A 24,621-nucleotide genomic window follows, 5' to 3' on the forward strand; every position below is an offset into this window, starting at 1 on the left:
AGGAACCGGACGAATTCATGTCTTACGTCATTTTTTCGAAATACGGTCCTGTTTTCATTTCTTTGGTGATATTATTTAAGTTTTTCGTTCGAGATTTTGAATTCTTTTAAATTCTGTCCAACTCTTCTTCATTTTAAATCCTCATTTCCCACTGAGTGTGCGTAAAGAAGTGACAGACAGACACACACATATGGGAGCATTTGACACAGAGGATAGAAGAAGCCTGCGCAAGTTAAACAAAATCCACATATGATAAGAAGGGCAATAAACAATCTGATTTGATTTTAAGAGCTAGGAAATGTATCGAGATGGAAGAACTCCATTTCGAACATCTCTTATGATAGTACATTTTTATTGTTGTTTTATACAAGGAAATTAAAAGGTTAAGGTTTTTCGGAAGAATAAATTTTATTACTTATGTGTGTTATGAAGCAAATACACTTACGAATTACGTTTTCTAAGAGGGTTTACATCCTTTGTATCTAAATTCAATATGTAATTTCAGAGAATTCACAGCTCGACTTTGCATACTTTTAAACACTTTTTTACGAACACTTAGTATGTGGAGAGGGTTTTATTAATATGAAGAAAAATTGAACAGAATTTAAAATAATTGAGAATCGCGGCAAAGGACAATGAATATTATCACCGAAGAAGTAAAAACAGGACCGCATTTCGAAAAAATGACATGAGACGAATTTGTCCTGTTCCTATTCCCTTGTGACAAGTGTGCCATGCAATGTGACAATTGAATCCCTTAGAATAAATTATGTAGTTTTTCATGGCAATAACGAAATTTCTGTAAGGGATGTGAAAAATATAGATTTTGGAGCATGAAAGAAAAATCATGATATAAGAGTACTGCCCTGAAAATATTGATATTTCATGAGCCGTTTGAAAGAGCATTACGAAGTGAACAAACCTATAAATTTTGATCGAAATCGGACCTTGCATTCCAGAGTTATGGCTTTCGCATATTCAGGCCAATGTTCATGAATCACCCCGTATCTCCAAAACTAATAGCCTTAGGATACAAAACAAGCAACTCTTCTGAAAGGTTTGGATGACCTGTATTAACCATTAGGCTATGGCCAACGACTCACGAAACACCCTGTATATCTCGGTCTATATACATATATATAGGTTCCGCATAAGGCAGAGCCTGAACTAGTGTAAATCAGCGGACCATTACAAAATATAATAAACTCCAAAACTGGGACAGTTAATTCGTATTTGATCTTCACAAAAAAATGCTTAATGAACAGGAAAGTTTTCTCCAATGTATAGTGTAATTTTATTGAATTCCGAATCTGTATAATCAGAGCTAATATCGATAAATAATGGTTATATAGTTATGGCAAACTATTTTCAAAAGTCAACTAATTCCGTGTTTCTTTTTAGGTATCGATAAAAAACCACCAGAAACCACAGTCGTCCTGAAAAATTCTACCTGTTGCATTGTTAAACCACATGCAATTCAGGAGGGAAAGCTAGGGTACATCCTTAAAGAAATTTATGCAGGGAACTTCAGAATAACTGCTATGCAAATGTTTTATCTGAGCAACGCCAACGCAGAAGAATTCTTGGAGGTTTATAAGGGAGTGGTTAGCGATTTCCATGCACTTCTATTGAGTTTTCTCGATGGTCCCTTAGTTGCAATGGAAATTAGCGGGAAGAATGAAGAAATGAACGTACACAAAGAATTTAGGGACTTTGCTGGACCATCGGATCCGGATATTGCAAGGCAAATTAGACCTTACACTCTCAGAGCAAAATTCGGCAACGACAAATATAAGAATGCAATTCATTGCACGGACTTGCCTGAGGATACAATTCTTGAACTCGAATACTTCTTCAAAATATTGAATGATTAACAAACGCCCAATTTTGAATATCAATTTGTTTAATTTTGTATTTTAATTTTTGCACGTTTTTTTTATGAAATAAATTTTCACACACTTACTTGTTTCACCTTTTTTATTTCATTTTCATATCAACTAATGACATCGAATTCATCAAATGGTATGATCTTAATCATGGTAACAGTACCGTGGCACCACCTAAATGAGATGGGGTTTACTTTTTTTTATTTTGTAGCTTTGATGCAAAATTGTATATTATACAAGTTCATTAATACCGTCTCACGGGATAGCGGTACCGGGATAAATGATTTGTAGTGTTAGCAATATGCGTTATTTTTCCTTCCTGTCTCACCCCCAGCCACCCTTTTTTTCGCACCCCCTAAAGAAAAGCCCTGGGCACGCCTATGAGCAAGGACGTAATATGTGTTTTCCACACAAGTCACAAGTGCAACAGGAACCATAGTGTACTATACTTTGCTCACTTTTACCACCTGAACACATTCTGAACACACAAAAATTACATTTTATCAATTTTTCAATTCAAAAATTCCGTTTTTCCATCGGACGATGGAACAATTAAAAACACCTTTACTTTTCCTGTTACCATTATTTAAAAAATACAGTACAATTCGGAAGAAACAGTCAGGACAGCTGGATCTGGCGCCCTATTCCCGAATGTGGGAAAAAAGTTATATTTCATATGGAAACTTTAGATTCTGTATCCCCTCATATATTTATTCACATTTCAGAGGAACTGCTTCAATGCTATCACATGGCATCATTTTTCTACAGAATTCAATTCCTACAGATTCGAGAATAGAGACCCTGGGTGTAAAGCAAGATGTCCAGAGTCAATACAATATTAAATGTGATAACAATATGCTATTGCCATTGAGAATTTCGTAAATACAAAATCTGGTGGAATAACGAAGTATGTCAGAAATTATTTTTCACCATACTTAATGTGTTTCAATAAGAACGCAGCATTTGAATTGCAAGGCATGTTTCTGCTCCCAACAGGCTATTGCTCCAGCCAAGAATAGCAGTGTAGGAAATGTAATAATTTCCTCGAAAATAAATGCACATGCCGAATTCCTACAACAAATTCGACGAGAAAATCAAAACGGAGAAACATAGGAAACCACTTCTCCTTCGTCGTACAATTTCATTGGTGCAGAGAAAATGTTCCAAAAATGGTATAAAAAGAACCCATATGGAAAGCAAAATTCATTCTCATTCACACTCAGCGATCGAAACAGACGACCACCAGCTAAGAAAATTACGCATATCGCTTCCGCATTCCAAGCCTGCACACAAAAGGTTTTTCTTAAAACCACTCCAGCTACTCGAAGACCTGCGGTCCCAACACATCTGGCAACAATTATCAGGGCGACACTTGACCTGCATCCCGAGCCTGCATTCCGGACGTCAACGGTGACCGCACATTAGGGCGAAACAAATTCGTTTTTGTTAAAACGACATTGCACATATTTTACTCTTCAGGGCAACCCTCATAAAGTTGGGTTGAATAAAAACTGTGATATTCTGTTGGAATATTTTATTTCACTTCCCTTTTCCCTAGAAAAACTAACGATAGTTCCAGCTCAACAGACTATTCAACCCACAGCAGGTTTAGCACTCTTTCTTTCACTCCCAACGGGTTTGCGCACCAACCAAGATTCGTACTCCGGGGTAAAACCACAGTATAGACACCAACTATATACTGTCTATACTGTGGTAAAACCCGGACAGGACGAGGCATCCCTCCTTCCTTGTTTTCAGTGGGTCACAGCCTTGCGCACCAGCTAGTGGGTTGGGTAAAAGATGAGATTCCAAGTTGACAGTATGAAGTGTTGACTCACCTCTAGACTCGCCACACGGCCTCGAGCAAATGACAAGGAGAATAACCTTATAACATATGAGCGTTAACCACTGTGGACAGAACAGATCCGCAGTGAGAAAACAGTAAAAATGGCAGGATACGGGATTCAAGCAAGAATACTTACCTGCGGGGTGCCAAAAATCGGTAAAATTCGTGTCGATAAAATGTGTTTACTCTGACTTATCGGTGCTAGCGAACAAAAATACAAGATTTTTGTGTGTGATTATTGATTCTAATTTGACTTGGAATGAACACTTAGCGTGTCTCAAACAAAAACTAGTCTCAGTCGTGTATTCTTTGAGAGTGATGGCGAGGCAATTGGATCGTAATGTCCTAGAGATTCTGTACTATGCTAATTTCCAAGCACTTCTAATTTACGGAATTATTGATTGGGGGGATATTGGTGTCGATCAAATATTTATTATTCAGAAATCGTGTAATCTACGGCCTATCTTACAGGCAGTCTTATCGTGGTCATTTCAAAAAGAAAAAAGTTTTTACACTTACCACTCTTTTCATCTACGGGTGTTTTTTATTTTTCCACAAAAATGGAGAAATTTATTTCAGTTCAAATGAGAACTTAGATAGAACCAGGCGCATGTTCCCTTTGCATTATCCGAAACATAATCTAACGCTTAGGTACTGAGAAAAATGCAGAGTATATCTGCATTAACCTTTTCAAGAAAATTCCTAGACCCATCCAAACCATAAAAATTTTCAAGTCTTTCGAATCTCATTTGAAACAATTTCTGATAGAAAAAGAACCCTACAGCTTTCAGAAGTTCCTCTCATCTTAGATCTGAGCGCTCCATATTTACTTGAAAGTTAGGATTTTGTACTTTTTTTTATTTGACGTTATCTCTTTACATAATGTAAATGTTCATGAGAATAACTAAATCTATCTATTTATCTAAAACGTGGTTATTCACAAATCTTTTTCACGGTGCTACATCATTTTTCAGAACTAATAAAGGAATAAAACTGTCGGGAATATTCATGGATTTTCAAGGATTCTGAATTGGAATTTTAATTATGTTAATTAAAACAAAAAATAGAAAAAAAATTGTCGAATCATCTTAAAATGAGGATTGATTTTTGCTAAAACTTCATTACAACTGGTTTTATAAATGCTGAAAGTCATATGTCAATATGCGGTTCCTAATTCATCTACCGTGAAAAGAAAAATCAATAAATTTTAAAATGGTGGGGCCCATTTGGGGCGTACGAAATCCACGAAATATTAATCGAAAAAAGTGAATGGATCACGCCTTCAGGGAAGGTGAACAATAAACGAATTAATTCAGATGCACATCCGCCCATAATTAAATCAACAAATGTCAAAAGTCGAGACTTTTGAGCGATGATAGTCTGTTAGTTCGATTTAGATCGTAACATTTGTTTATTTAATTACACTATTCAACAAGGGTTCTCCCACCTAAGAGATTTATATTTTTTTTGTTAGGTATTCCTCACCTTATTACAAAAATAATAGTACTTACGTTTGTTTAGCTCCCGTTATCAAAATAAAAGACATGCGTGAATTGTCCATGTTCGCACTTCTGTACCCTACGATACTTTATAAAATAAACAAACTATTGAAACAAGTCCGGTTTCTGGCAGCATTGAATGACTGCTTTGAGAAAGAAGCCTGGTTGTCCTTTGTAGAAGTGACCAAAAATTTTCTTGGCAATCACAAATCTCCGCAATATGTAAATATCGTCAAAGCGATGTTACAGGCTCATCAAAAAATGGGATGCAACATATCCTTAAAGCCCGTTTGCAACAGCCGAGAATTCTCTGGAGAATTCTCTGCAAAATTCTCGCAAGAAAACGGCAGAGATTATTTTGTATGCAACTGAACAGAGAATTCTACCGAAAGTGCGTATGCAACGGTATATAATTCACGGCGCATGAATTTTTGCGCAAATTCTCTAGAGAATTCTCGGCTGTTGCAAACGGGCTTAAAAATACACTTTTTGCAATCACATTAATTTCTTTCCACAAAATATGGGAGCCGTAAGTGACGAGCATGGAGAGCAATTTCATCAAGACATCGCGTCATTCGAAAAACGCTACCAAGGCAAAGGGGAACCCTCTATGCTTGCTGATTACTGTTGGTCCATCGTTAGAGAAATACTGGAGTCGTCCTACAGCAGAAATGACAAAAGATCTAAGCGATCGGAATCTTTTACACCATTGCAAATATTATAATGCATTGTTTTTGTTAAAAATCATGAATATAATTATTAAAAAACAACAAGAGCTAACTTCCACTTTTTATTTATCGTGCTTTTATACCTTGGCTACGAAGATTCAAAATATATATATTTTCCTTAGGTGGGAGAACAAAGCTATAATTTTGTCGATCAGTGTTATCGGCGGATGTTATGCATCTGAATTAATTTGTTTATTAATCGAAAAGCAATGCAGCTTAAAAGCGTCACTGTTAGGTGTGCATTTTTTTTTAAATGTGGAAGGTAAAGCATTAATGATGATCTTGCTAGGATAATAATATGTGGTTCCATCAGGACGGTGCCACATTATGAGACATGGCATCGTCCTCCGTCCGCTCGTGAAAAGCACCTTGTTGGAAAAAAGCTCTTTTGACGCACAGTATTATTCTTTCATCGCTTAGACAATCGGTCCTCTCCAAGAAGGTATATTTCTTGGTCCTATCGTTATTAGTTGGCCTTGACAAACGAAACCAAGCATTAGTTAGCTATTGATATTGCTACTCTCTATCTCTGCAATTCGACATCCATGTTGGATATAGGCCTCTTCTAGACTTTTCCATGTTTTTCTATCTCGAGCTGTTTTCAGCCATTAATATTGCTATTGTTAACTCAAAAATTAGACGCTAAGATGAGTACATCAGAAGTAAAAAAAAATTCTAGCAGTAGTACCTAAAAACTTGAATTATTGGCTTGAACCATCAATTCTGCAGTTTTACCTTTCAAATCCGAAAAGAAGCCCTTTTGGCCTATAGTTCATTAAGGAAAATAGGGTTTTTTCATTTTGAATCCATGGTTCGTGTGGAGGTTTCCTTTGGGTCACCCAGTAAAATAGAATTCGTTTCATTCTGAAGTTAAGCATGTCACCCTTTCAAGCTAGATTTCATTTTAAAATCTTCGAATCAAATGAAATTCTGCAATTTGGACTTGGAAATTATTTTATTTTTAAAGGGAGTGAAAGCCTAAAGATGACCTTTTAATCAGTTTTATTGGTTCGAACAAGCTGAGAATTGAGATGAATTACATAAAATGATTATATACAAATTAAAATGTTATATTAATATATATAATTCGAATCCATGAAAATATTTGTAATTTTATACATAAAAATTTACAAAATTATTTACATAAATACACATGCAATGTTAGGCCTATATAATATTTATTATAGAAAAAACTTATTCCTAAAATAATTCATAAGAGTAATATTAAATATGCAAAATCTTTAGATTCTTATGAATAGGAATTTCCGTTTTATCATGACAATTTTATCTGATATGCATTTGGGAGGAATTTACAAAAGCTTTGAAAAGCGGCTGGAAAGTTTTCCAAAGCCATAAGCTTCATAGAAAAATATAAATTGTTATGGAAGTTGAAAATGTTATAAAAATGGACACGAAATTATAAAAAACCAAACCAAAACATTAAATACCTCTGGATTTTTTTTATTTCATTTTCATAAGTATTAAGTCTCTTGATTCATTCATTCAAATCATTTAAAAATATTCAATATTATAATTTTTTAGAGCCAAGTTTCATGGGCCCACTCAAAGACTTACTAGCTCGCCTTGCTTCCAATTCTTTTTGTCTCATTAATTTTCTTTCTTCTCTTTTCTTCTTGGCCTCTTCCAGTTTTGGGTTACTTCCTGGATTCTCTTCAAGTGATTCGAATTCTGTTTTATCCCACCCATCTTGTATTGATCCGGATTGCCTTTTGGGCGACTTGGATGAAACATCTCTCTGTATTTCTGGTAGAATTGGTGTTGTATCACTAGGACTCCACACTTCTGATGGAGATGTCATATCACCTTCCGCTTCCTGAAATAACATTTTCAACTACTTAAGTAAACCTTGGTATGAACAGTGATGAAAATCTGCCTGGATGTAAAAAAGTTCTGAATGAGGGTTGTGTCAAGAATAACATACACAACCGTATCAATTCGGCAAAAGACAGAGTGTTTCAAAATCACGACCTCAATCTGAAGACCAAGACAGCTGTTTACAAAGCAGTGGTCCCCCCAACGCTTCTTTAAGGAAGCGAAAGCTGGACGCCCTACAGGCGACATATTAAACAGTCTTGCAGATGGAGCGGCCACATTCTGAGGATGCAAGACACAAGACTCCCCAAAACAGCTCAGTATGGCGAATTTACAGAGGAAGCTCGGAACCGGGAGGCAAGTATAAGCGCGTTAAGGATATACTGCATAATTCCTTCAAATCAGTTAATGCCAATCATAACTGGGAACAACTAGCGTTAGACAGATCACAGTAGAGGTCTTTGGTTCAGAGTTATAATGGAGACTCGAGAAGAATACAGCGGCGGCCAGATCTGGTTGGTGACTATCCATGCCCAGAAGGTGGAAGGATGTATAGGTAACGGTTGGGTCTCTTCAGTCACAGGGAACACACAGTCGCAAGTAGCCGTAAGAAATTATAAGTTTGATCGTACCGATAATTTTGTTTTCGAGTCTTTTTGTAGATTTATTCTCGGTAACGGGATACAGCAATGAATGAATGAATGAACACTGAATCTAATACAGACCATATTGAAACTAGTACAAACCATATTTAACTGATACAGACCAGCTCATAGCAAAAACTTTGCTCTTTCGTTAAGTTAGAGTTAAAAATTTAACACCTGAAATTTTCATTTTATTCTTCTAGTTTGTACGACACCGTAAAATCTGTATTTATTTGTGTTGGGGATTGCATATCAAGAGAGTTGTTTTGGACCGCCAAAAATTCATTTCAATGTTTGGTTCAAGTAAATAAAAAGGGCAAGTTTCTCAAAACGGCATTTCTTTACAAGGTGGAGCAGGTTAACTGGATATTTAGAAAAATGTTTCACACATATTATTTTGTATGAAAATAAATAGAAAAAATTAAATGGTATATTTGACGTCAAGAAATAGAGTGAAAACTTGATACAGACTTACTCCAGTTATTTTCAATTTTCCCGCAATTGAAAGCAAAGCCAGTGAAAATTTGTGCAGAGTACAAATTGGTACAACTACAACTTCTTAACCCTAAAGCCCGTTTGCAACAGCCGAGAATTCTCTAGAGAATTTACTGGAGAATTCATGCGCCGTGAATTATTTACAGGTACATACGCACTTTCGGTAGAATTCACTGTTCAGTTGCATACAAAATAATCTCTGCAGTTTTCTTACCAAAATTTGGTAGAGAATTCTCGTCTGTTACAAACGGGCTCAAGAGATAAAGAAAAATGAAGGCACATTCCGTTTATCTTTTTTCGACACCTAATGTCGAAAACTCCACTCTCATCTTCTTTTGTTTTAGAGTTAGGAGTCAAAATTGACATTTGGCTATTTTAACTTCGGGCATTAATTCCGTTGCTGTTAGTGCTAAGAACTTTCAACATTACTTTTCCGTTTGTCGCATTCTTGCCTGGACAGCCAGTATAGCGAATCCTCATGTAACAAAACAAAATTTCAAATACTAGTTGAATCCTAACAAACTGGACATACTTCATTGATAGGTTCCAAAAATACCGCACAAGATGGGTTTTACACCGTTCGTTTGACTGATACAAAACTGGAAATTGCATCAAACGAACGGTGTGAAACTCGAGTATTTTTGGAACCGCCTGAGTGTCACATATAACTGTTTGAAGTATGTACAGAGTGGGCAAAATTCGTTGTCCACTGAGGGGATCTCCAGAACTATAGCAGCTAGAAGAAAATGGATGACACATTCTATAGCTCTTTTTTCATGACTAATCCAAATATGAAAACAGAATCTGCCTATAATTTTTAGGTTTCGAGTTATAAAAAAAATTGAGATTTTGACGATTTCGAAAAGTTCTCATAACTTTTTTATCTTTGGAGTTACACATCTGAAACTTGAACCTTCTTAGGCACTTTCAAACGTAAAATCTACTGACAAAAGATTTTTCCCAATTCAAAAATAACAAATTCAATAAAAGTTAGCATTTAAAAAAATGAAAGTTCACCTAATGATTCGTATTGGAAAAATATGTTGAGCTCGTCAGTGTATTGTACGTAAAAAAGTGCCTGTAAAAGGTTCAAGTTTCAGATTTGTAACTTTAAAGACAAAAAAGTAATGAGAACTGCACGAAATTGTCAAACTCAAAAAGCATCGTAGGAGGCTACGATTTTCACCATTCTTTCTTTCTCCGAAAAAAAGTTCGGAAATGTGTCATCCGTTTTCTTCTAGCTGCTATAGTTCTCGAGATCCTCTCAGTAGACAACGAATTTTGCCCACCCTGTACAGTTTATCAGGATTCCCCTTCATATCGAATAGCTTCACTCCAATCACTTCACATATACAAAAGTGAATAGGGGCACACTCATTTTTCACACACTCACACACACACACACACACACACACTCATTTTTCCATGACAAATAGAGCATCAGTAGAGTATTCATGAAATAAACCGTTACTACTGACCTGTTCTTCCTCCAAACTTCCCCATTCTTCATTATCCCATCCGTCAGTCACTTTACCCTGTCCAGAATGGGAAGGGGGGCTAGTTGGATCACTGGTACCATCTCCTCCACCACTTCCACTACTACTGGCCATCTGCCCATGTGTCTGTGAAAATCATACAAAATCAGAACTTTATCGGTCAATTATTCATCATCATACCTCCATGTCACCCCAATCGTTATCGCCCCAGTGATCATAATCGTAATCCGAGACAGAATCATTTCCTCTACTTCCTTCTTCGTGTTCTAAGGAAGTCATCGAGGTAACGCTTGAAGTGGTCGTGGAGATACTACTGCTTGATGGTTGCTCTGAAAATTGAATACCCCAACTGAAGAAATATGACACCCACATAAAAATTAAAAAATAATTGGAAATAATGAAGATGTATGTTGATGGAGTGTACACACGTAATTATAAAATAATCCTTTTTCAAATTGGCTCCCCTTTCTAGCTTATATAAGGATTCAACTAATTCAACACGTTTTATTCGATACTAATAATAATAACAATTAATTGATTATGATGCTGTTTCCAAGATTCTTCACCAAGAATTGGCACTAAAACACTAACTTCTAAGTTCGAAAAGGATTCCTTATTACAATTATTATACCATCCGGATGCCGTATTCGAAAATTAACATCATAAGCTCTACTGGGATCGCACAGTTCTCACAGACCGGAAAATAACTCACAATAGACCAGACCTCATATTGCTCAATAAGGATGAGGACAGAGCACTATTCATCGACGTGGCGATTCCAAATAATAACAATCTTCTAGATAGGCACACTGAAAAAATTTCGAAATACAGAGATCTCGAGGAACAAACCAGGAGACAGTGGAAGCTGAAAGATATCAAGACCATACCTATTGTCATTTTATCTACATGCCTGATACCGAAGAAACTACTAGAGAACTTGAGGAAACTTCAGTTGGACGAAAATATCTATAGAGTCATACAGAAGGCGGTACTGCTGGGAACGGCGAGAACTGTACGCAAGTACAGGGTGGGCAAAATTCGTTGTCTACTGAAGAGATCTCGAGAACTATAGCAGCTAGAAGAAAACGGATGACACAATCTCGAGCTCTTTTTTCCTTACTATTCCAAATCTGAAAACAGATCAAGCCTAACAGTCATAGATTTTGAGTTATGAACGAAAATTGAGAAATTGTCATTTTCAATGAAGCTGAATAACTCGCTTATTTGAACTCATATTCGAAATCCGTTGTTACATTCTACAGGCACATGAGGAATTCGAATATGATATTAAGAAATTTTTCGATCCAGTCATTTTCGAGATACGAAAGGGATTTCTGATTTTTCAAATGTAAACTATAGTTAAAAGTTCTTTCATCTTGCTGCAATTTTTTTGCTGATTTCAAAAATGTATCATATGTCGCTATTCACATGAATATAACTGAGGAAAAAAAATTCAATACTTTTTCCTGCTTTTCGATTCTCTGTTCAATTATAAGTAGGCTGGGTTACCATAGCAACCGATGAATATGCATTATATTTTGTGAACCTGAGCCTCTGATTGAAATCACGGATTGCTGAATAAATATTTCGATGATTAATTTGCCATCGTTTGTTCTCGCGATGTTTGGTATGCTTATTTTATGATGGTTCACAATTCGAACACTACCGTTGACAGAAGTACCTATTTTTCATCATCTTACTTCTGTAAAAATTATAATTGTAGATAGCTATCGTATTTTATTTATAATATCACTCTTCAAGTTTCTTCAATAAATATAAAAACGATAATTGAATTTTCTTCTTTAATAACCAGAAGAAAGTCTTTTACTCTCTTTAAAAGGATATCGATCTCGATATCGATACATAAAATAAATAATTATTCGTCATTCCTATCGCAGAAGGTTGAGTTCACATAGGATTATGTGGAGTTCACGAACCATAATGCATTTTCAACGGTCGCTATGGTTACGCCAGCCTACTGAAAATTCAACAGTGAATCGAAAAGCAGGAAAAAGTATTGAATTTTTTTTTGTACGTTATATTCATGTGAATAGCGACATATGATACATTTTTGAAATCAGCAAAAAAATTGCAGCAAGATGAAAGAACTTTCAACTATAGTTTACATTTGAAAAATCAGAAATCCCTGTCATATCTCGAAAATGACTGGATCAAAAAGTTTATTGATATCATATTAGAATTCCTCATAAAAAAGTGCCTGTAGAATGTAAAAACAGATTTCGAATACGAGTTCAAATAAGCGAGTTATTCAGCTTCATTAAAAATGACAATTTCTCAATTTTCGTTCATAACTCAAAATCTATGAACGTAAGGCTGGATCTGTTTTCAGTTTTGGATTAGTCAAGAAAAAAGAGCTCGACAATGTGCCGTCCGTTTTCTTCTAGCTGCTATAGTTCTCGAGATCTACTCAGTAGACAACGAATTTTGCCCATCCTGTACATGGGGAATGCAGAGGAAGACCGTCTGCTTTGACAGGAAGTGCGGGCGGTGGATCAGGAATCCAACCGACTGGGATAAGTGAATGTTCCTCTAGAGAGGAGTCATAGATAGAAATCTACTGACTAAAGATTTGCCATCAAGACCAGTAGAACTGTGAAGAAGCTGAATCATCTACATTACATGGACCACTTGAAACTCTTGCCTCTCCTAAAAAAACAAGTGCAGCACATGCTGAAAATGGTAGAAGCATTCTCCGAAGATATCAAAATGCGTTTTGTACTGGAAAAATGTCATCTTCTCAAGGAAGATGCAGAAATCGAAGCATTAAAAGAAGGAGATACGTACTGTTATATAGGGATCAAACAACTGATCAATCAAGGCCAAATGAAGAGAGATTTGATGGAGTTCACTCGAAGATTGAGAAGAATAATGAAAAATAGTCCGAGCAAGAATCTGATCAAAGCGATCAATACTCGTACCTACACATGCTCAACACTACTACTCATTCGGTGTAATCTCTAGGAACACCACCGATTTAGCAGCCCTACAGGGAAGAATAAACAACGCTGATGAAACATCATCAATTCACAATTTGAATAAATTGTTTAAAATAGCTAGTTGAGTTTATAGTGAAACACTGGAAAACAAGAATTTCCCCGAGTAATTCAGCAGACAACATTCCTTGAATAAATTGAGAGCACAGTTACATGAAAAAAACTAAAAAATAGAGTACATATTTGAATAGAACTTCAATCCAAAAAACTTTGAGATGTTAACGACAAATTGAGTAGAGAACCATTCAGCTTTATTCGTTTTTACAATAAAAATCTACAAATGAACTGACAACAAAGGAATAGATATAGACAATACATTTGACAAATTTTGGAAAATTATCACACAATCTTAATTTTCAATTAATTCTCCAGATTTCTCCAATAGAAATTCATTTTTGCAAATTTGTAATTTATTTTGCATATTAATGTGTACTAGTTGAGAGTGAGTAATTTGTCTTTGTTATTTCATTAACTATAAGTCCCTGAGTTGGTGTACCATAAGGAAAATCATACAGGGCTCTTATAGCTTTGTTTTGCAGCACCTGCACTCTGGTTTTAGATGTATTATCCTATATCAAACACATGTAATTCAATAACGATTGAATGTGAGCTGAGTAGAGGAGTTTTCGACATTCATCAGTGATAATATCTCTTACTATTAAATAAAAACGCTCATTCAAGATAAACTTTTTTTTTTATTTTTGAAAACGTGGCAGGTATTCAGTTTATGGAAATCAAAAGCAATACCATTGCAAGGAGGTAATCCACCTCTACATCCCGGATTATAGTGGGGTCCTCCAAGGTGGGAAGTGACCGTTCAATTTAATTGTTGAATTGAATTGTATATATTGATCTTTCAAAAAAATATAAAAAAAATTCAACTCACCAAGTGAAGCTGGTTTAGTGAGCATTTTGCAAGCCATTGGATTCATGGACTTCACAGTATCTGATTGACTTCTATAGAATTTAGCGGTCACAGCAGTCACAGCCCAGCCTGCCCATGTAGCAGCAGCATTGCTCAAACTTGGAGTAGCAGTATTAACGTCTGCCTCTGCAGATATTAATGAAGATAATATTCAGAATTCCAAAGATCTCAAATCACAAGATATCAAATTCTTACCCATGCTTTCCCTAAGACTGGGATCCTCTGATACTTTCTCGAGTTTACCGAGGAAACCTTTTATGGTGCGAAAAGCAGAGTCTCTAACAGACTTTTCAGGGTCCATTGTTAACTGACATAAAGCTGGTAATATTCTTAATGCTACTTCATTGAGCAAATAATACTGTTGTGTGGCGGCAAGAGCTAAAATTCCTAAAAGGCGAAGAATATTATTTCTCAACATATGTAATTAGTATCTGTTCGAATATTGGGAAAAATTAATGGATCTGGAGCTTTTTTTTATCATACAGGGTGAGTCTTTGACTTGCAGATTCAGAGTGGGCCATTGAAAACGAAACAGCGGCTCTGTAGAATTATATAAAAACGCTAGGACACGTCGTTTTTTGATTTCAGGGGGACAACTCCTAAGATCAAATTCGAAAACATATGACAACAACCCCAACCCCTATATTTTGAATAGGGGTAAGTGATACCTCATTTGAAAGGTCTTTCTATTCTGTGTTCAGCATATGTGATTTTTTTCTTAATTCCATTTATTCATTTTTGAGATATTCAAATTTGAATTTTATACAGAATTGCCCATTTCATTCAACATGCTGTGTGAATCAATCAAATTTTCACCGATTTATTCTATGGTTACGACCTTAATCGTCAATTGCCATACTCCAGATATCAAAATATTACTCTTTCATTTTTTTCATTAACAATCAAAGTAAAAATAATTTATTCATTGGCAGAAAGAATTGAAATAATTAATCGAAATTGCAGAATAAGTGAGGGAAAATTTGTTTAAAATTTAAATTTGAATATTTCAAATGGATCGAATAATAGTTATTTATACAACAAGTGAGTTAAATGAATGTTTATTCATGAGAAGAAAGATGATCCCACAAGCCCGAAGGGCAAATAGGTTTATTTCTTGGAATGAATAAACATTTTTAACTCACGTATTGTATACAAAATTTTGTTCCATTTTGATTAGGATTCAAATAATTACACTTTCCAGAAAATTATCTAATTTATGAAATGACATGAAAGGTTCGATTGATTGTTGCTAGGGAATTATTCAATCCAAAGCGACAAGATCAAGATGTCGTTTATCTAGTCAGGTTCATGTTATTTTATTTCACTTATGAGTTAAAAATTTTTATTTCACTGAATAGATAAACGTCAACTTACCCTTGTTCCTATGGGTTGAGTAATGTCGTCTTTAAACGTCAAAATGGAATTAAAAAATTAAATATCTTTACTATTCAAAACATACAGGCTGTTGAAAATTCATAAGAATTGTAATTTTGAGTTATATCTAACAAACGATTTCATCGAATGGAATAATTTTCGGAATATAGTTTTTCATCGATGTGGAATCTTCTCCGAACATAAAATTCCACCCACATCTACCAGCTTCTTCATTATGACCATTACATAACATAAAAACACCCGAACTTCAAAGAACCCAACTTTTAAAAATAAGTTGAACGCTCACTATTGTGTACTTGACAATTTTGTGAAATAAAAGAATTCCTCATATTTTCTCGTATAATGCGCCGTTTTCGACTAATTTTATAATCACAAATAAAAAAAGGATTTGTGGGATTCAAAAAATTGGATATGTATTTTGGCTGAATGCAACTCTGTTTACAAACTCCACAGATGTGTATTGTCATAGGATTCAGCTTGATATTCTGGAGGGAATATAGTTTTTTCTAAGGAGATGGCATAGCTCAATATGAAAAATTAAAATGACTCTATATTTTTATAAGTCGTGAAGGAAAAAATTGTTTCTTTTGACCTCAAGAATTTTCTGTTGAAAAATATATACGACTGAAAGACTCTCCCTGTATATTATAATGATTGTATTTGGATATACAAATTTCTAATGAAGTAGCAAAACAGCTTCAAACATGATCAATAAAAATTGTGAAAGAAATATATTTCAAATATTTTCCTGTCGTACAGGGGATCATTACCCCATCCCCCTCTTAAGGACAACCTTAGAATATACCTATTCCCACAGGCATCTTGTTTCCGTGAAATCAAGGGATCCTTGAAAAATATGGGAGGGTCAACAAGATATTTTAATGTATACAACTAGGTAGATAGGGTAAAAATTATAATATGATCCCATTTTCAGTGTATGGCAAATTCAAAATGGGGAAACTACATACCTGCAGTTCTAGCTGGCGGAAATGGATCCCTCATAGCTCTAATAAAGGCAGAAATAAGCACCTTCTGTCTGATTTGAGGATGTAAATGTTGAGCTATTTTCCCTAAACAGACAGTGGTATTCGTCCTGATACCTCCCTGATCATCTTTGGATTGTAACCGAGCAAAGTGCCTCAGTACTTCTACATTAAGGTTGTTATAACTTAATTTAGGAGCTAGATGTATCACAGACTGAAAAAATTTTAAGAATGAATTAATCTAAACATTTATCAGTCACCACAAAATGCTTGTGAAAGCCTTGAATAACCTTCAGCAGTTGATTGATGAAACGCTGACATCGTTCAATACATAGAGATGAGGGGTCCCTACTCAGCCGAGAAAGTGGAACATGTTTCTATTTACTCGCCCGTCGCTTGGCCGTAAACTGTCCTGGCTGATTATATTACGGACCGAATTCGCTATCTTGGCCGAGGTACACGATAGGTGCAATTAGGCCAATAAAGACTACAAGTAAATCCCGATTGATCACATTTATTCATTACATCACACTAAAACCCCACCAAGTAATTGCTAGAATGTAAAACCATCAACTATCAAGACAACGCAAAGTACCTTGGTGTGGAGTTGGATTTAAAATTGAATTTGCGACCAAGGGCGGCGGATGAGGAGGCAAGGGAGGCTAAGCCTCCTCATACAGCTGATCATTCATAATGAACATACATTTCTAACCTATCATAATTTTCATAAATAAATTTGAAAAGAATATTTTAGAACGCCTGTACGAGATATTCAGATGAAAATCCTCCGATTCAAACTAGTGAAAATGTGGTGGCTTCACATTTCACCAATGTGAAGCGTCACGGCCACCGCCGTGACGCTATACTGCAATGTGTGTTGCATATCAGGGGAGCTAACTCGCCAATTTTTTTTGCCGTGCATTACGCTGCCGACAGCGTAATGCACGCGATTGACGTACACTCACAGTTCTCATCAGCTTGCCGACTGACTGGGATTACTGGAAATATCCGAGCTTTCAATAGGGCAAAGGAGGCTGAGCTCAGTTGGCTATTTACGGGTTCATTTCAATTTGACACCTTCGTGGTAAACTCGAATTCTGGATTGTTCGTGATTTTGCTGTCAGAGGTTAATACTGGATCGGAAATATTATGGATGGAATAGAGTAAATTAGATATTGCGAAATTATTGTACATTGAATTTCACTGTTGTACTAGGTACAGATTCAAAAGATTTTGATCCAACAGTTCCTTAGGAATTGAAATCATACTTTGTCGAATCGACCACTGAAATCAGATGCAACGAACGGAAATTCAGCATTTGCATCTCAATTCGAAAACTATTTACAGTTTCAAGATTTGGCTCGAATTGATCAAACGGTTTTTGAGGAATTGAAATCATACTTTGTCGAATCGGACACTGAAATATCCATTCCTATCAAAAGTATCGAACTGAAATTCAACATTTGCATCTCAATTCGAAAACTGTGTACAGTTTCAAGACTTGGCTCGATTTGATCCAACAGGATAATTTCAATCAGCTGGAATATCCTGGCAAAAATATGAATCTCATCTCCACGCTCACGGGCGTAGCCGGGGGGGTTTGAACGCCCAAACCCTTGAAATAATATACATAGGTATATAATATCAGTTTCAAAGGGTATCACTATATACGAGTATGTCAAAATCAGAAAAGTTTCATTTCAACCCCCCCCCGAAACTCAACCCTGCATACGCCCATGTCCACGCTAAACGATCCGTTCTCGGTGGACGACAAAATTTATTCTGGAAACCATTTCCAAAGCAAATTAATTTCAAAAAAATATCACTTTTTATTATATCGAAAAAAAAATTGATTGACTGCTAAAACTCGAATTGATTTGTCATCAAAATTTTAGCCTCCTTGGTTCAATTGACCACAAACCGCCACTGTTTGCGACTATATTGAAGACAATAATTCAACCTTTAAAAACACAGGAATAAGTACAAAGAACTGCTACACACATATGCAAGATATATCGTCCTTTATAAATTTTCTAAAAAAGTATGGAATGAAGAAAATTTCGGGGAATTCTGTATAGTGACGAATCTGAGAAAACCTTCATAGAATACAATGTGGGATACATTCAATACTCAAATTTGATCCCACCATGCTGGATTTCACTAAAACGAAAAATTTTGAGTACAATTTTTGTTAAGTCAATGTCTCTATATATATATATATATACTCGATAGCTTGGAAACCAAGGAGAACGAAGAAGAAATTGATTTTGAGGTGGATACTTCAGATGAGTCAGAATCAGAATTTCCATGCTTATGTATCGCTTTATTATAGTATTGATAAATAAATGTGTGAATGAAAAAAATTTGAAATCATTGTTAATTTTCAATCTGTTTCAATTCCAGCATTCAATCAATGAAGCACCCTCCTAAGATCGGAAAAATCGTCTTTTTGAACTCTCTGTCGATCTCCCTGCTAGCGTTTAAACCCTAACATATAAAATCTAGGCAACCATAGATGTGCCCCACTTTTGACCAGGCAACCTAATATTGTGAGATATGCAATAAAGTAACCTTTCATTAAAAAAAAGCCAATTAAATGACTGATGAGGGTATATAAATGACGGTTGTCTACCTCTTTGTACCCATCAACCTCATAGGAATACCAAGGGAAAATTAGGCAACCCATGTTTTCTTGATTCCCTGTGTAATATTCTGTCGACTTATGCTGGATTTTCATAAATAACAAATGAGGGTAAGTAGATCAAAAAAACTTGATGAAAGTTAACATTATTTAACACTTTTGGCCCCTGATTTAGCTAGGCAACCCATTTGCGATCTATCAATGCACATATTACCTAACTTATAACATTAGTCATCATCAAATAACAGATGAGGGTATATATTTCTTATATCGTATCTTAGACTATTAGTAAAAATCATAAAATTCTATAACGAAAATTTTGTGGAACTTAAAATAAACCGTAACAAAAATTTTGTGGAAAACTTAAAAATGTAATGAAATATAGGCTGTATAATTTTAAAGTTTGGCTCAACTTCCGGTATAACCGAAAATGACACCAGGACGAAAATATTTTAGTTGTATAGCCGGCCATTCATTAAGAACCAAAAATTTGGTGCTCTTAATACTTCTAGCAGACACTAGTACTACAAGATAAATGTAGCCTTGTCGATATAAACATGGTGGCTGTACGTTATAAAGTTTCTCCTATAATGTCAAGGTCACTTGTTTACTCACTTTGACAGTCTGTTCTCTTATTGTAGGATTGGTGTCCATAAAACCATGAGCAATTTGTGGGAATATTTGTTCATTTACTGTACCAGCCTGTAAATGCCCAATGAAAAATTCCAATTGCTGTAAAAGACGGGATCTGGTGACCCTATCATTACTACTGAACAACTTCACTACACATGGTACAATTTTTTTCTGGTATTCTGATTCATCTAATAACCTCCCCAACTGAAATAAACAACAAAAAATGTTATATTTTCAGACATTAACTTTTTTCAATCACTCTCACCTTGAACATTGGAGCTAAAACAGCTGACCCTGCATCTCCATACTCAAAAGCTGTTATTAATTGTGGCAATATTTTATGTTTACATACATTGTCTGGAAAATTATCTAAATGAGGTGTTAAATTTGAGAAAAATCTGTTTTTCTCATTCTTGTCCTTAATCTGTATCTCCTCCAAAAATAGCAAAGTATCTACTAAATCATTCTTGAAATAACCCCCTAATTTTCTACACCTTGTTATAATATCAGCAGGATTAGGTCTGGAAGCAGGGTTCGACCCAACTAATTCACAATAAAGCTGGCTCAATTGCTGAGGAATCTACAAAGTAGTCAAATAAAATTTTAATGAATATTAAAAAAATATATGTTTTTACATTCTCTTGAATTCTTAAAGAAGACTGAGTATTCAAAGATCCGTTGAAGACTTCCCATATCAAGCAACCAAGACCCCACATATCAGAGGAACTGAAACAGAAAGAAAATTGCAATACTTCATTGCATGAGAATAGCAATTGTGGATTACAATAATCTTAAAAAATCTGGTTATGAATTTGCCATAAATATAAAGTGAATCCCATCTCATGTGCCAAGAGTGAGAGTCATTTATGCCGAAATTTTAAGAGTTTATATAATTTTCAAAGGTGTCTTTATTTTTGAGAGGTGGTAGAACTCATCAAAATGAACCATTTCATCAAAAATTTCTTTGATTGCTAAGTTCGAAAAATACACTCCGTCGGCTTTCTTTATACTAGACATTTCACGAAAAATCGGGTTATCAAAGAACGCACAAATTTTTCAATTACTTTGATCAAACTCATCACTTCATTTACTTGCATTCGATGTGGCGGATTATTCATCAGATATATGTACATTGACATATACAGGGTGAATCCTGTTGAACTGTACATACTTCACACAAAGGTGGAGGGTACTTAGCCGGTTGGATTGTATTTCCTTTTTTGGGTCATATTTTTTTTTTTTTTTTAACTCTTTATTGCATATTTACAATCTACTTATGAGATAGTTTATGGCTTGAGTTGGGTACCATCCATCAATGGTACACCACACAATTATTCCTCCAAGAGGTCTTCGGGCCAGGTTCTTTTCAATCTCTTCTCCATGAGGGGTTCGGTGAAAAGATTGCGTATCATAATATTTTCGTGATTTGTGGTTCATTCCTTGTATTTGTTGATTCTTGGCTTTATTGTATCTTTTATAGATTTTATTCCCAGATAATTTTGTAGACTTTGGTTTGTGACATACCATGGTGCTCCTGCTATCATACGCAGTGTTTTCAACTGAAATGACTCAAGTATTCTTGTGTTGGATGGCTTAGAACATCCCCACAGTTCTATTCCGTAAGTCCAGACTGGTTTAAGGATACATTTATAGATTGTCACTTTATTTTCAAGAGACAGCTTCGATTTTTTGTTCAATAGCCAGTACATTTTCTTCACTTTAATGTCGAGTTGTCGCCGTTTCATTTTTATATGAGTTCTCCATGTTAATTTTTCATCCAAATGTAGTCCAAGGTACTTGATCTCTGTCTGGATAGGTATGGGTGTGTTTTGTAGTTTTATTTGTGAAAGTTACCTGGGCCGACTTGTTGGTGTTAATTTCAATCTTCCATTTTTTAAGCCACTCAGAGAGAGTATCCAGATGATTTTGTAGTTTTTGGGATAATAACAATGGGTCTGCATCTGAGGTTATAATTGCTGTGTCGTCATATTTTGAAAATGCTCTCGTGTACGAACGAATGACCACAAATCCATCAAATTTGGTGAGTGGGAGGACTACACTAATCCCCATACAGCAGATGTAACATTTCATCAGTTTCCAGAACCGGACTCTATTGTTTTCATATTATCGGAAATCATATAGAAAATCACCCTGTAGATGGAAAAGTTTATAAACCTGTAATGGAAATTCAAACTACACTAAATACATTCTAAATAAGATTGATAAAATCTTTTTAGATTACCTACAGATTTAGAGAAAAAAAATATTGAAAATGCGTACTAGGAGATACATTTTTTGGACCGTTTGATTTTCATGGAAAAACCATACCGAGATGTATCAAAAAAGGACACAGAAGAATATTATCAGTTTAAATCCACTCGATGTGCAAGTATTGCAATATTCAGGGACGGACTCTCTCCGCTGAAAATTTGTTCTTTCCACAGCATGCAGGTTTTCTTTTGTCCAAACATGGATATTGTTTACTCCATTCCTTTTAAATGTAGCTTCATTGGTTAAGAGAATTGATGTTGTAGAATTGGCATTATTCAAGAGCCGGAGACTCTCTTCTTGGAGAATAATCTTACAATTGCAATGCATGTAACTTTAATTAAGGTAGGGTATAAACTGTTCTTGGAGAATAATCTTACAATTGCAATGCATGTAACTTTAATTATGGTAGGGGATAAACTGTTCTTGCCTCAGTGTTTTTCATTCTTTACTGTAGGAAATTCTCAGCAATAGGCTTGTTAAATTTTGCTTGCACCCACCATGAACCAGAATTATGTCGAGGAGTGTGACGTCTAATAAATTTACGAAAGGAAAAAACCATCACCACAGATAACAGAATCAACAATCGACAAGTCCTAAATTCGTCATAAATCATCTGAACTACCCGAGGCGCGGCGTTTGTCTTGGGGATATCAGTCCCGTATTCGAAATTTAAATGAATTCATTTCAATTTCAGGGTCTGATAGCCAGGCCATCTTCAATTTTTTGTATAGAAATTTTTTTGTGAAATAATTCATTTTAATGAGTTCTACCTCCTCCGATTGGAGACCACCCTGTAAAAGTTATTTTCTTATGAATTGCAATTACACAAACTACAAGTTTCCTTATAATCATTAATATGTTGATGAACTGAGATGTGGCAAGGTCATTTCGATTTCATTAATTATGTTCACAAAACTCACCATTTATTGGCAAGCTTCAACATATTAGGATCAGATTTTTCAGGTGGATCATAAACATCTAAACTAGGTAATATCTTATAAACTGGTGAACCATAATCTTGTGCAGTAGATACATATTCTACTCCTCCCAATTTCCATTCTCCAGAGGCATTGACAAGTACTGACCATATATTGACATTATTATGTCTCAGATTACCATCATTATTCAGGAATGAAAGCGCTCTCTGTAGTGAATAATTATTATTTGTAAAAACTGTTACTTCAAATTCCTACTAGAGAAATATCCTGTCAAAATGTTTGTGATATCGCTACCCCCAAGATGTGAAGATAACATAATTTGTAATAACAAAGTGCTATAATTCCCCAAAATCTTAATCTGTGGATAAGGGGTGTGGGAAACTTTTGATTAAGAACTCTTATATTTGGTATGTTGCTTTGTGTGATGATGGCTAATTGTATCAATGTATTGTAGAGTCCTGAAGAAGACCCCAACCCTGGTCATAACGTTTACCAATGAATAAATAAAGAGAGTTCTTAAGCAAATGATTCCCACACCCCTTATCCACATATTATAATTTGTAATAACCAATAATCATTATGTGATATGAATAATTGGAGAGTATTTTCCGCAAATATTGTGGTTTATATATTACCGTAATTTGAAAAACACCCCATGCTACATATAATTCCTTTTGTGGTCCCTCAAGTGCAAGTTTCTGTAAATGGACAGCTAGAGGTTCCACTAGTTCAGTAGCCAAGTAAATGACCTTATCTGATTCGAAACTGTCCAAGTATGTCAATATACTTGGATGTCGAAGTGTTTTCAATCTTTTGACTGCAGACTTAGCTATATCGAATTGGCTTTCTGACCTACTTTTAATGTCAAAAACGAATATCGATACTTCTTCAGTGCTGCCCTGAAATATGAATATCATGAGTGGTTCTTTCCTAATGGTAAGTCATCTGACCTTCCTTTTGCCTTTGTGCAAATTCCATATACTTTTATCTTCTAATCTAGATAAGCTTTCACCCACTTCAAAATTGAAATCTTTTGAAGGGTCTCGTGAAAAGAAAGACCACATCTTGAATTAAATTGCACCCTTATGCAAAATTTTATGATCTTCTAGACTTCTGATTTGTAAATATTTAAAAACTTAACCTAAGTGCCATCATCATCCGAAATTGTTGACAGATGGCAGCTGATTGTTTCTTGTCATAACAATACCAAATTATCAGAAATAAACAAATTTTCATAATTAACAAAATAAGTATATATATTGACTATTGTAAATAAAACAAAAGAACAATTACTAACGGTTTTTTTAAAAAAATATTATGAAAGGCGTGAAATTTTTTGATTTCGTGGAAAATTTTCTCCTGTAATTTCTGTTGGTCATCCTGACGCGATTTTC

The 24,621-nt window shown here is 35.1% G+C and overlaps 2 protein-coding genes across 2 annotated transcripts in view; one reads left to right on the top strand and one right to left on the bottom strand.

The window, feature by feature from the left end:
• The window catches only part of LOC123308809 (nucleoside diphosphate kinase 7), a 74,216-nt gene extending 72,254 nt beyond the window's left edge, over positions 1-1,962 (top strand). The window contains exon 6 of the mRNA XM_044891663.1: positions 1,402-1,962. Within this exon, the coding sequence (XP_044747598.1) occupies positions 1,402-1,874 (473 nt within the window). The 3' untranslated portion in view covers positions 1,875-1,962. The remainder of the gene's footprint in view (positions 1-1,401) is intronic.
• A 4,982-nt stretch (positions 1,963-6,944) lies between these two features.
• LOC123306289 (N-terminal kinase-like protein) lies at positions 6,945-24,401 on the bottom strand. The gene is made up of 12 exons (XM_044888201.1): positions 24,178-24,401; positions 23,863-24,126; positions 23,210-23,433; positions 20,654-20,744; positions 20,284-20,598; positions 20,001-20,222; positions 16,730-16,958; positions 14,562-14,753; positions 14,328-14,492; positions 10,608-10,756; positions 10,410-10,553; positions 6,945-7,793 (listed from the first exon to the last, which is right to left on the bottom strand). The coding sequence occupies exons 1-12, from the start codon at positions 24,289-24,291 to the stop codon at positions 7,488-7,490; spliced, it is 2,415 nt and encodes an 804-aa protein (XP_044744136.1). The 5' UTR covers positions 24,292-24,401; the 3' UTR covers positions 6,945-7,487.
• Positions 24,402-24,621: the final 220 nt, after the last annotated feature.

Source organism: Coccinella septempunctata, chromosome 2 (assembly GCF_907165205.1).
Source record: "Coccinella septempunctata chromosome 2, icCocSept1.1, whole genome shotgun sequence".
Classification (NCBI taxonomy): Eukaryota; Metazoa; Arthropoda; class Insecta; order Coleoptera; family Coccinellidae; genus Coccinella; species Coccinella septempunctata.

Excerpts from the sequence above, each read along its gene's own strand:
- LOC123306289 (XM_044888201.1), bottom strand. The coding sequence starts at position 24,291 with ATGTGGTCTTTCTTTTCACGAGACCCTTCAAAAGATTTCAATTTTGAA. Across the intron at positions 24,127-24,177 it reads TGCACAAAGGCAAAAGGAAG|GGCAGCACTGAAGAAGTATC; the intron begins GTCAGATGACTT and ends TTCATATTTCAG. Across the intron at positions 23,434-23,862 it reads GGGGTGTTTTTCAAATTACG|AGAGCGCTTTCATTCCTGAA; the intron begins GTAATATATAAA and ends TATTCACTACAG.